Here is a 14,223-nt window from a genome sequence, read left to right on the forward strand (position 1 = left end):
CAGTCTAAGAAAAGTTCCATCTCCACTTCTTTTTTGTAAGACTAGTCTGAGTGCCAAATTAATTTTCCTCATTCTGGTAATTCTGTATTGAATATAATATGACCACTCCTAACTACTTTATTGCTCTTCAACCACCTGTTTTCCAATTATTTATTTTTAGAGGATAGTTATTTTTTCCAATCAGGTTTAGGCATTTCTATTTTGGCTGGTGTACCTTCAGTGTTTTTACAGCTTAAATAATGTTGGCTTCCTACCTCTCTTTGCCATTTTTGAGACCATATGAAACTGAATAATGATTTTGCATGCTTCCAGACTTGTTTAATGGCACACTATCAAACTTGGAAAATTTCTGAACTAAATCCAGTTCAACTGTTAAGCTTAAAAGTTCTTACTTTTCTGGCCAAAATTGTACCTTCTTTCTTTTTAGCTATAGTCTTAGAGGCAACCCATATATAAAATAGATTTATTGTCAATTTATTGTAAATGGTTGTCATTAAGAAAATAAACATGGCTGATAAGGAATTTATATACTTTGGGGGCTAATCTCACAGACCCTGAGTCTTTGCAGAGATTCTTTATTTATTAATTTGTAAATTTCCTAGAGTTATGAATGTTGTTTTTGTCTCTCATAGAAATGTCTCCTGTAGCTCTAAATCTTAACTTCATGCCCAGAGGCCACTCTTTGTAAAAAGCGATTTGTAAAATCTGTCTTACAGAGATGTCAGACACCTAAGTGGCTGACGTATTTTGTAGGCAAACTGAATGAAGGTACATTATTTTTCTTTGTGGTTTGACATCTTTCCTGTTCAATTCTTAAAATAATCTCATTCCAATTCCTGAAGAGTCTTCCTTCTGCTTTCATAAAAGCAATGTTTATAGCTAAGTTACAACAAAAGGCCAGTGAATGAACAGGTATAGTTTCACCTTTTAGTGTGTGGAGAGTAGAAGAGTCAAGGAATCAACTATTAAACAGCAAATAGGGATGACATTACCTCAGGAAGCTTAAACCTATATTTTAATAGGATCAAATAATAAACCTAGGTCTGCATATTTATGGTTTGAGATTTATTTGACTGTCTGCAAGCTATGGATTTTTTTTTTTTGCCAAAGAGCACCAATCTTTATCTGGCTATGAAAGTTCTTTATGACTGTCATCAGTTTCTTGTGTTATGTGTCTTTTATTATGCCCTGTGGTGCAATAGAGAAAGTTTTTCTTCCTTTTTTTGAACCAGAGACATTTCAACTAGGAAATTTCCACATCAATTCTTTTAGCATTTGACAATATAGAAGAACACACAGTTAAAGCAGTAAGTTCCCAAAAGTCTTAACACATTGGAGGTAGTATCAGCAGTTGCAAGGGAAGCTGTTTTTAATATGCACTGGAATTACCAAAGGATCTATAGGAAACTCATAGTTAAAAATCAGGGGAAAATAGACACATAAAGGTGTGTCATAGGGAGATCAATTAACTTTCCAGAGTCTCTGGGAAAACAGTGGTACTCTGAAAATTCAGCTGGGACAACTTGAGCCATCCAGGGCTTGAGCCATGCTTCATTCCAGGTGTCACAGATCTACTGGGATCACCAGTTCAGACAGCCTCTGTTTTTTGAATATAAGACAGGTCCTTTCTACCAGACTACTTGGATGTGATACTCCTTGGAGCTTCATGAGTCACTTCTTTTGGACAGGCGAGTCATGACTGCTTCAGAAAAGCCCAGCCCAAAGGCTAACCCTGATCCACTACAATGTGTGCAATATGGAAAAATGTAATAACTCAATTGAAAAGGACCCCAGAGGTCATCTGGTCCAATGTTCTACTCACAGAATGGCAAACTTCAAAGTTTTAGGGCAAATTGTCACTGTTCATTCTTATTGCTTGAAACCAGTAGCCTTTTAATATGTTCTGCTTCACCTTTTTTAAAACCTCTTCATTAAAAGGTTTCATTGTGCAAAATATAAGGAAATGTGTTCATTTATTAACCAGAAAGAAGAATAAATGCAATATTGACATATAATACTTTTATTGTAAGAGAATGGTTCAAATAGAATTATTGTAAGCATTTCTGTTGTCACCTGTTTAAAACAAAATTGGTCATTAAAATTAAATTATTTCTGAGACTTTGAGTGATTTGAAATGAATTTACAGTGATTTATGTGAAAAGTAAAAGTCAATAATTTAGTTTAGGTTTTTTTTACTGTACATTTCAGGAACATTAGGTTTGTTTCAGAATAACTTGTAATGCAATGTTTTAGTTCTTTGAATTAAATTTTAACATGGCTTGTCTCCTTGAAACAGATGAAATACAGCAGATACTGTACTTGGAACTTACTGTATTACTTTATGTTTATTATTGATTGTTAATGTACATAAAGCTCAATGGTTTTCCCTGTAGGTAATATAGAAAAAGAAGTGATTTTTAATTTAGTTTTTTTTTTTTTATTTTCAGGGATTGGATTTTGCAGCCTTCACAGGGCATATGTTTTTGGGTATCTGCCTTGTTGTTCTGGTATCCTTTCCTTTTCTCAGACTTCTTTATTGGAACAAAAAACTTTACAATAAGGAGCCAAGTGAAATTGTTGGTAAGTGTGAGTGTGAGAAAAAGTTATAATTCTTACACTGAATATGTGCTAAATTAAAACTGAGTGGTGCCTACTACATTGCTGTCTTCAGATGGAAGTGCACCCCTCCTCACAATCTGAACATTCATTTTTCAATTAATAATTCCTATTTTATTTTTAGTTGTGGCATTTTCTGATTTTTAGAAGTGGGTGTTTTTTCTGGTACTAAGACTGAGGTTTTAACATGAATTATTAAATATCTTACAAAATTTTCAGGAATATTTTGCATCATTCGTTATAGCCATAGGCATGAGTATCAGGATGTTCTATGTTGAAACAGATAATATCTACTCAAGGTATTGAGTTCACAGTCAAGATTTAGAAATATCCCAGGTTTTCCTTGCAACAAACATAGTCCACTGATGTATTCCCTTGCTTATGGTTTTCTTCCATCGAATTTTTCAGCAGTCTTTTACAGGTCTGTGGTCAGTGAAAGACATTTCATCAAAGCAGAACTTTTCAAGTCCTCCCTAGCTTGCTTCTGTGGCTCTTCCTACCCTAAATTTCCCTAGTGCATAATTTTTACAATTCAGTAGAACTAAATCTATGTCTTTTTATGTCACTCACTTCAGTAGTCTCTAGAAGTCTTAAAGCTGTTTCAATGTCTGTCGACTGTGTCAGTCCCTCTTTGTCTTCATGCTTTTATGATTTTCAATTCAGTCATTTTGAAGTTTTTATTATTGTTCTAGGGCTTCTCTTTCAGTGCTGAAATTTAATGCTAACCCCCTAAATGTTCACAAGTTCTTTATGAGGTAAGAAATACTTCACTAAGTATAATTTATTAGCAAGCTTTGTACAAAGACAGTCGAGTATAACTGTTTCTTCCCTGGTACTGATGCTTGTTTCACCTTTGGCTGCAGAAGACTTCAGATCCAGGCTTCCACTGACCATGCAACACGTTTTAATGTGCTGTAGGAGGTTTCTGAATCTGTGTGGCATCTGTTTGTCATGGAGAGGACAACTTTTGATACCATTGATATATCTTGGCTTCATTTGTTATCTGTGGAGAAAGATAAGTGCTTTGCAAGACTAATGGAGCTGTCTATGCTAGAACAGATATATTGCAGTCCTTAAAAGTTTACTTTTCTCTTATAAGGAGAGTCCAAAGTGACTAACTGTAGCAGAGGCTTTCATTATAGGTATCTCATTTAGGCAAAGGAGTAGTACCTGTAGTGCCTTGCCATGTTCCAGGGAAAATTTGCTTTAGGATTATGGTTTTATTAAAAGCTATAAGTGACAATTGTCTCCTCAGTAGATTATACCATGTGTCTTGAATCCCATCTGATAGAAATGTGAGAGAATAAATTTCCCTGCCTAGGAAGATCTTCTGAAGACTTTTGGTTTTGGCTTTGATGTCTATTCAGCACAAGGTGCACTCTGCTAGTATTGCTAAAGGCCAAAGTCTTTCCCAGAATTAGGATCAAAAATATTTTTGAAGTATTCTAAATATTATACTGACTAACTATTTTCTAACAGAGAAATTCTGTTCTAGATATTCTACTATCTTCTATATATCTGTCTGGTATGAGGTAGGCATTTTCATTTTAAAACTGATGAGGTTTTTTGCACCCTTAGAGATCTTATCCAGAGAGTAAGAGAAATAAAGAAATTAACTCAGACCCTAAAGTGCTTAGATTCTTTCCCTGTGACCCTACAAAGTATGATTTTTCAAAAAGCCATCAAGAAAATTAATTCTCCCAACTGTAAACAATATTGATCCTAACATAATAACATTATTTTATAATTATATATTTTAGAATATGGAATTGATACTTTTTTCCTTTTGGCAATAAAATTTTAAAGCATAAGTTTTGGATATTTAAGAAATAAAATATGTAAGAAAACTTTTTAAATTATTCTGAATAGCACTGACATACTATTTTTTTCCAGTGAAACAGTGTAGTACTGAAACACTGGCAAGCATTTTTCCTTCAATTAGTTTCTTGGTAATCTTTGTCACTTGCACCTTATTCTGTTCAGATTTAGCTGTCTCCTAATCAGTATACCACGTGTTCTCATAATCAGCTGCTGGTCCTTTGCTGCAAACCTAAGAAGGAGCTGTTTAATTAGTGCAAATGCTGGAAAGCCACTCTTTCCATCTAAAATTTCTGTGAGAGGGACAGAGAAAGAAAGAAACCAATACAGCTCCATTAGGAGATAGCTGTCATGGTTTGGATTTGCAGAATGGCCTCCAAGGTGCTTCTGGGGGTCCTTTCATCTCCGGTTGAAATGGCTTTGTGATAGCTTCAAATGGCTTGTTTGAAGCAGCTGTTCTAATCAACTAAATACCAGTCCTTCCTCACCTTGCCCTCAATTAGCAATTAAACAAGTTATGTGAAATTTAATTGGTATATTATTCTCCTCAGATTTTTTTTATCCCTGTGCACAATGTGCTTTAAGCTTTTTTCTGCTGCTTTAGGATACACAGATTATTAAAATGGATTAGTATGAATTTTAAAAACGGACAATGCTCTTATTATGAAGATACACTTTAATCTTAATTTCAACACTATATGTTAACAATGTTTTTAATCTGTTGGCTTTCAGACTGATTTGCAGCACCTCTGCTGCAGCAAAAATACCTGTTCTTTCCTCAGGAAACATTGTCTACCTGCAGTGGCTTCAAGTGGGGTAGCTAACAAAATAATAAAAAAAAAACCCTCTCATCTATGAGAGAGAAAATCTAATGTTCTTTAAGAATGAAGGGATTTTTGAGGATGTCTTTTAGCTGATAAACCTGCTCCTTGTTCTGTGTGATACAGCAGAAGATGCTAGGGCTAGAAGAGTAAGCTGAGAAGGTTTGAAAATTTGTATTTATCTACACTTTCACAAAAGAATATTTCAGGGAAAAAATATGAGAGTGTAAGAGGAATTAAATTTACTGTTTCAACTGCCAGTATGAAAACCTGAAACCAAAGTTTTTTCTTCCTTTAAGGGTTAATAATACATTATTTAGTTCCTGGGAAGTGTAACAATACATTACTATGTCTCAGCTGTCAAGCTGTGGAGATGTGGACTCAGTGTTTGGCAAGGTTGCTATTCCCAGGAGAGTGGGTGGCACATGCTCTGGTGACAAATATTATTATACTGGCTATTTTTTGCCAGAGAGGAAGAGCTTTCTCCTAGCACAACTTTGGCACCAGCTCCCCATCTCTACTTTGTTGCTTGCTCTTTTTTCCAACTTTTTGACTGGCTAAATGAGATCCACCCTTTAAGCAGGAGTGATAATAGCAGGAGCATTGTTATTCCCTCTGGTGTAACTCACTGTCTGCAGCAGCTGGGAAAATACTGATGGTAGTATGAGAGTCAGCATGTAAAGCTGACAACAGAAGGAATTAATTAATCATAGTCATATGTAAAGTGCTTAATGTGTGAAAAACACAGTGCTGTTTCCCAGAACAGGAAATGTGATAACCAGATGAGTGAGCAAATCTGTTTCTTTCTTTCACATGAAGATCTACAGATGTTCTCAAGGAGAATAAAAGGAAGAAGAGGAGGAGGAGAAAGAACCACTGCGATGACTTGCAAGAAAACTACAATACATAGTGCCAGGGCATTTTGAAATGCAAAAAGCCAACATAAAGTAATAGTTATGTCAAGGGCCACAAGGACACTGCAGGGACACAGATGGCACCTATGATAAGGTGTAGTGTAACATCAGTGTGTGTGCTGCTCAGGGTCAAAGAACAGTCTTTAGTCCTATTTTTGCTAGTAACATATTTGTAATTTCAGGAACCATTTCTTGCTAGAATCAGTGAAAGGTACATCAATGATGTAGCTGAATTAAGTAAATTGATGAATCTCTGTCCTGAGGTGTATCTGTTCCTATGTAGGTATTTTACTAACTGCCAGTAAAGCATAGTTGGTATTTAATGTGATGTTGGAAGTAGTGTCCTGTCCTCACTTGGAAGCTGGTTCAAGTGAGGAAAGTAGCAAGCAGTCTATGAAGACAGTAATGTCCAAGGAAAGGAATATTTCAATATGTTTTTGAGAATTCAACTTTAAGCTCAGTCTGAATGGAAGTTTTGCAAATATGCATTGCACTCTACCATTCTCACCTAAGATGCTAATTTAATTGGATTTTATGGGGAATATTTTTAAATCTCGAGGACCAATGTGGACAGTAAAATGTGTGCTGTTTTTTTGGTGCAATCTATTTTTTTCTCTTCTCCACTATCCAGTTGTAGATATTAACACTGAATCGTGAATAGTTAACATTCTAAGTCTCCTACTGTGAATCTTAGCATGCTGAACTAAAAGGTGCAGCTTTCTTATGAATGCCCTTGGTATCTAAGATAATGTCTTTCTGGCACTGCTCTTTATTTAAAAGAACAGTAAGACTTTCAGTCTCAAACAAACTGGGTAGTCCTAATCTCCCTTCAGATACTGTGTTTACTCCGTTTTGGATAATATATCAGGATCTACCAGGGCCATGGCTTTATGTTTGAAAATGCAAATCAAAAGCTGTATTTTATTATTTGCAACTTCAGTAACTCTCCTGATGATCAGAAATTAAAGAAGTACGGTTATTTACTTGCCATAAATTGAAGGTTTTTGTATTTTTAAATATTTTCAATAATTTTATGGCCTTTGAACTACTTTAGAGTTGATAAGGGTATTCCACTTGGAAAAATAAAACATTGATCTGCCTCTTCTTGCCCTCAGATGATAAAAAAATAGTATTCTGACATTGGAAAACAAAGAGAATATATTACCATTTCTTATTATTTGCTTAGTGCATCGATAATGTAGCCATCACAAGAAGGCAACTGTAATATTACTTTACCTGTCTTATGCAGAAAGAAGGTATAATATAGTGTCATTCTGAATCAACAGAGCAGCATCTGGCAATTTATTATACACATTTTTCATGGAAGGAATGAGTACTGCAAAATCACCGATGGGAGGGAAAAACTTAGCCCTAGCTCCTGTTTCTTTTACAGCATTTGTGCCTGTCTGTTTTTGTATCCAGACCTCAGTTGTGAAGGATTGCATGAGTATACAGTTGTTGGCAAGGCACAACTTCTCCATTAAGAGTGTTTGGGTGAAGCTATGACAAAGTTTTTCACTTTCATGGCTCTGAAGTTCATTATGTCTTCCTAATAAACAGAGCTTAAAAAAACCTGTTTAGTTCTATATAACACATTATCTGTGTTTATTTGCTGCAGAAAGCTTTCATTGTGGTGGTGTTTCAAATACAATTGTAAGCTTGACAGACTTTTTATTGCTCTGCCATTTTCATTTATCAAAGCGTGTTCAATGTATTAGTCTCCATTTTTACTTCTAAATCATTGATAAAAGTTATGGTGAGTCTGAAGTAGGCTGCATTGTTTTGCTCTTCATCTTGTCCTGTTAAAAGCATTAGAAGAGACATTATCTTTTGAAATACTCCAAAAGACTGTTGTCCTCTTGAGGCTTTCTCTTTTTATGTTTTTTTTTTTTTCCTTATCCTTGGGAATACCATCTCTAGTAGTGACTTATGGCACTTTTTCTTATATTGAAAGGTCATAAGCAGTAGTTAAATTTTGTGCTAAATGTTTTGGGATTGGATGTATCTAGTGGTGTTTGAGCAAAGTACAGTGAATTTAAGAGAGATTGTTTTTTTCTAAGGGACACTTGTAGTTTAATGGAAGACATTGGCAAAATTTGCTTTCATTGGCAAGTCTGGCAGTTTGAATGAAAACTATTTGATAGTAAGATGGAGTTATTTTTTCTAGATTTCACACCTGAGAAAAATTTCCAGAAACAAACTTGAATAGAATTTTAGATAAATGCATGCTCAAAATACTTGACTTTTGATTTCCTTGTTCCATTATCAGTGTAATGGAATGAGGAATTTTGAGCACATTAAGCAAGTACTAATGAGCATGCACAGAATCTAAATACACTCAGACTCCTGCTTTTAAAAGATGGGGATTGCCACAGAGGAAACTGAGGGCAATCCCGCAAGCACTAAAATAAATTTGTGTCTCTATAGTCTGACTTACCCAGAGATGAGAACAGAGCCCATGTTACCTGAGACAGATATCCCACCTGTTGTTCAGGAACAAGCCAACTGAAACTTAATGTATATCTTTGTCAATCATCCTGAAATGTAATCAGAAATCTAGCTCACCTTAATATCAGTGGATTACTCCGAGTCCTATGTGACCGTCATACAAATACCAAATTGACTATTCCCATATGAAATCAGGATTAGGCTTGTAATGTTGTAGATTCTTTTGTGAGCCTGCTGCAACCTGCTTCAGCTTGCTTGGAAGATGACTCCTAGTGAGTAATTTAGGTGTTTGAAATGATGAGCTTTGTGATTTTCTGCCCAGGCTCCAGTTGCTCTATTGCAGGATGAGGATGCCCTGTAATTCCTATGTGATGGATGCAATCCTGTGCTGGGTAGCTGAACTAGCATTAGGTGCCTTTATGACCAAATGGGGCCTCAGGTGTCATGCTGAGTTGAAAAACTTATATAAATTCTTTGTACTGCTTTATGCAGCATTGTGTACATTTCTTGTGCTCCTTTGCATGCATTTAGCAGACTAAGGCAAAATGTGTTTTGATGTAGTTTTGAAGACCCTGCAATATTTATGCCTATGCTTTCCTTTATCCACTATTGACCAGCTGGATTATTCAGAGGAATAAACCCAAGAATATTCCAGGGGTTGGTTTTTTGTTTGTTTGTTTTGTTTTGTTTGTTGGTTTTTCTAGATTTAGATCCTCATGCTTGTGTCCTGTTGGGGTGTGCTGCCTCTAGGAGAGAGGCATAAGTGTTCAAGCTAGAATATCCCTCAAGGTGAATTTTTTCTACTCATTGGTTTCAAATTTTGGATTTAGTTTCTGCACTTACAAAATAGAGATGTCACCATCTAATAATGCTTAGAAGATTGGTTACATAATATGAGGGATTTAAAAATTACTAAAAGTTATAGATATTACTATTACTAGTTAAGCTAGAATTCATGATACTTAATTTGCTTTACAGTTGGCATTTAAACATAAATAGTCTCATTCTGAGAATTTGGCTATGAAAAAATTTGCTTTACTGAACATAGTTAAGCTACAGTAAGATGTGGAGAAAAAAACGAAACAAATATGCAGATGAACATACTTTGAATGCTGTTAGATGCAGCCCAGCAGTGCAAACTTGTGTTGCTTGCAAAAAGATAATTTATGCAGTTAGTGCACGTGCAAGTTGAAAATTGTCATTTAATGATAATTCTTATCATCTCATCAAGGTTGGTCATGCTCTTCTGAGTATTTTCAATTAACAAAGCTAGCCTTTTCAGATTCTGAGACTGGGAATTAATTACACTCAGTTTTTGAGGATGTTTTCTTTGTTATTGGCAGCTGGGTGGGAGGGAATATGTGATTACTCAAGTAAAAATCAATCTGACTATTAATTGTCAGATTACACAAATAATATACAATTTTCAAATGAAGAATATTTAGTAAAATGCAAAATTTTTTTCTCAACTGTCATAGTCTGGATCAGCAGCTGAAATTTTGTTAAACTCAGTGGGTCCAGGATGTATTGTTTTTGGTTTCCAGGGCAAAATATGATCAATAACGAAATCAGAACAGATTAGGAGCATAGGGTTTACATGTTTGAGGAGCCTTTATTTGATGCTATAACTAAGTTAAAATTAATATTTTATTATTAGAAACTGAGTTTTTTCTGTTTTCTTGTTGGAAATAATAATGCTGGGCATATTGCTGTTGTGCCTTTATGAATGTATGGCATTCACGTAGGCTTTAGTATCATAATGAGCTGAATTCTCTGACTGAGCTGAGCTGCAGTCTTCCTATCTTCTTGTGATCCAGATCACTGCATACTAAACAGCTTTGCTCCTATCACTTTGGCTTCTGGTGCTATCTATGGTTGCAGTCAAATGTTAATTTAGCTGCTTTAATGAGAAACTGCTGTGCTACAGACTCACCATGTTAGTTACTGGCAATAGACCTGACAGTGGCAGATTACATTGGATAGAAGGCTGATCCACCATAAAGTTAATCCTGCAAAAACCCAGTGGATTAGGTTGACAAGCGAGTGGAGAGAGCTCACTCTGGTGTAATATAACCATTAGATTTCATCTGAGGGGAGTACAGGAACTCATGGACATGGAGAAACAGAATATGAGACTATCCTGTGATTGTATTCAGTGGCAGCCAAATGCTGCACTTGTGCTGTCTTGGCCATAATTTCAAAGTGATTGATAAGACTCTGTGATTGCATTAAGTCCTTGTCCTTGCATAACACAGTATGTCATAATATATCAGATGTTCCCAGACTCTGGGGGTTGCTGCCTAAATGGTTTTGCAGTTATGAAATTGCAGAAGTATAGCAAGACCTGAAGCACTTTGGCCATGTTAATTGTTGCTGCTGACATCAGGGTTCTGCATTATTTTTCCTTTAATAAAAGCATAACTTCTAATAAGTATGTATCACCTGATGCCACAATGGGCTATTAACAATAAGAGTGTGCATGAAAGAGAAGTAGGAGAAACATTCTTTGGGATGACCTAGAAAACCTCTGCACAAGTCGTTACTGCAACAGGAGTTGCAGGATAAAAGTTCTATCAACAATTCTGATTTTCCAAGTACCGTTTGCTCTGAAGTTAACTCCACAGCAGTTCAGATGTTCACATCCTTTGGATGTTTAGAAAACCAATGACTGGAAAATTAAGCATGCACTTGCTGTAAATAAAAGCACAGTCAAAGCCGTGTGAAGACACGCATATGTTTTTTAAGGTAGATCACAAAGCACCAGTCCAACTTTGCTCAACCTGGAGATTAGCCCCAGGGCATTTCAGATGTGGAACAGAAATCTGCAACACAAATCATGCTGCTTTCCACTCTGTGGATTTGTTTGTGGCACAGATACAGGGATGATAGCTGCCTCTTTCTGAAGGAGAGAAGATAGAGATTCTCTGTATAAAAATAACTGTGGAGTACTTGCATGTCATTTAGGTGGTGAATGATTCAACTTCCCTCTATCAGCTAAACCCTTGGTGAAATTTCACTTGGAAAGGATGGGGAGAAATGCTATGGCAGGATGAACAGATGTCCTCAGAAAAGTTGTTGCAGAAAAGACAAACTGTAGGGAAGTAGAACAGCAAACTGGTTGCTCATGCTTCATGAGCCTTTGCCAGAGAGAAAGACAAAACACACTCTTTCCCTTGGACTGATGACAATTTCAAAACTGCAGTCATATTCACTCAAAAATCACATAAGAATGAGGTACAGAAAGGCCTTTTTTTTCTTTCTGTGAGTGGAAAATTACTGCTGTTATACCTGTGTATCTCACAAATGTTGATGCAAAAATAAATGATGGCCAGAAATCATGTGGATCCTTTGATAAACAAGACCTATCCATATTGTAATATAATCTTGTTCCAGGTTATGCTTCTGGCAAGAACCACCAAATATATTACAAAGGAAAGTGGTTGATTTGGCATATTTTTGGAATCTGTGTCTCAGGTATAAACTGGCTTTTAGGTAAAAACTGGCTATTCAACAGTATGAATTTGTATTTCTGGTCTTACACTGTAAAATTTAGGCAAGCATTACCACTTTGACAGATGTGTGCAGATCTTAAGCCACAAACCATACAAAATCCCTTTCTTCTGTGTCAACCATGAAGACTCTGGACAACTTTTGTTATTAAATGTTTGAGTTTTGTTGAGTCTAATTCCTTCTCATGGTCAATCTTTATAAGATTCACTCTGCATTATCATTATGAATACTTACTTGTAAAGGAAACTGGGGGATTGAACATGTTTGATAGCAGATATCATCACTGTCTAGAGGGTTGCAACATAAAATGATACCATCACTGCCTACATCAAAATGTGCTTAAATTTTCCTTATGTATTTTGCTATAAATCATTCTTATAGCTTGTTTACATGATGTAAAGAGTTACACATCCATTTTCAGAACAAGAGCAACTTGCTGATTGAACAGGAATCTTAAAACATAAAACCTTGGATTCTTGACATATTGTCTTCAATGACATGAAATTTGAGTGGAACAGAAAAGAAGGGTGAGGAAACATCCCATTGCTTCAACAAGAAACATTTGCACAGACAGTTTCTGAATGAATATTCTGATTTTATTTCTTTAGTGATTTCCGGTAAAATTCAAAGGGTTTTTTGGCATGGCCAATTTAACATCCTCCTTGAACAGGAACACATGTTTTTTGGTCATTCTCCAAGGCCTGAATGGTACAGGGAAAATAAAATAAAAAAAGGATTGAAATTTCTGACAATCTGAATTCAAAGTGTTAATCAGTCTGTCTGAACTTACACAGGATCAGATATCATCCAGGTCAGCATGAAAGTGATGGTTGCTGTGTTTACACATATTTTCAGTGCCTAACAATTAAATCCTCTTAGGAAACCTTTAAAATACTATTAAATGTTATTCCATATAACAGTGCCAAATTTCACTTTTGCCTTACATAGACAAAATTGTTTGTATGAACACAGAGTGAATGGAAACATGCTGTCTATTTTCAATACTGTGATGGAGCATTTGCTGTAATTCCTGACTACACAGGGAACTAGTATCTCTTAGCAGTATAATAATGTATACTGACAGTTTGTTTTCTCTTGAAAATTGAATGGGCCACAATTTTAGCCCTTAAGCTTGTTGAAGATATTTGCAAGCATTTGAAGGCAGTACTACTTTTTTCTTTGCAAAAAGACTTTGTGATTAATTTATTAAATTTTTTTTAAGTTTCTAATTATTTTTCATTCACTTAATCTCTGAAAAATGAATGACAAAAGCCGCTTCCTGTGTGGAAATGTGTTGGGAAACCATCCCAATAACTTTAACAGCTTTGAGTCTGGAGCACATTGCACATATTTCACCCATCTCTGGTTTCATATGTGTTGGACTTCACCTTGATGCAATTTTGCTTCTTTTCAGAGCTGAAACATGAAATCTATGTTTGGAGGCTGACAGCTCAGCGCATCAACCCAGCCAGCAGAGAGGAGACTGCTGTGAAGTGCCTCTTGATGCAGAAGGTGCTGACTCTGGAGATGCTCCTGAGGAAGAAGCTGATGACATTTCACAGGTAAGCAAGGACCAGCATGGCTAACCTCCCCTTTCAGGGATCTTCACCTCACAAGAATGGCATTCCTATCTCTGTCCTGATGAGATGGATGCCTGGGCAGATAGGAAAAGACACTCTCAGCCTCAGTAAAACACAAAGTATTTTAGGACAAAACTGATGTGTAAGACCTGGAAAATGTATTTGTCAATATGACCCAAAATTAAAGGCCTAGAAATTTCAGGCAGCTTTTGGTTTAAAAAGGTTACAAATATATCATTACACTTTTCTTTACAGTTGTGGATTTAGCACAGTAAGATGCTGGAGTTTCTTTTTTTTTGTACTGAAAATATCAAATTCTCTTCAGTGAATGGGAGAGTTAGAAAATGATTTCACCAGTGAATTGCTGTGTTTTACGATTATTTCATAATCCAAATTTCAATGTAGACCTGAGTGCAGACATATTTTTATGTACAGAAAAGAAGTTTACATAAACTATGACTAAAAGAAAATGTCAATATGATTTCTTGAACTATTCCAATAATAAGATTGTTCACA

General features: G+C 35.7%; 1 protein-coding gene across 5 annotated transcripts in view; it reads left to right on the forward strand.

The window, feature by feature from the left end:
• The window catches only part of OCA2 (OCA2 melanosomal transmembrane protein), a 196,448-nt gene that overhangs the window by 90,608 nt on the left and 91,617 nt on the right, over nt 1–14,223 (forward strand). For all 5 annotated transcript variants that reach the window (XM_085582503.1, XM_085582486.1, XM_085582511.1 and 2 more), the window contains 2 exons: nt 2,448–2,580; nt 13,542–13,689. In XM_085582503.1, the coding sequence (XP_085438629.1) occupies nt 2,448–2,580; nt 13,542–13,689 (281 nt within the window). The remainder of the gene's footprint in view (nt 1–2,447; nt 2,581–13,541; nt 13,690–14,223) is intronic.

The sequence above is a fragment of the Lonchura striata genome, chromosome 1, assembly GCF_050655825.1.
Source record: "Lonchura striata isolate lonStrDom1 chromosome 1, ASM5065582v1, whole genome shotgun sequence".
NCBI classification, from domain to species: domain Eukaryota; kingdom Metazoa; phylum Chordata; class Aves; order Passeriformes; family Estrildidae; genus Lonchura; species Lonchura striata.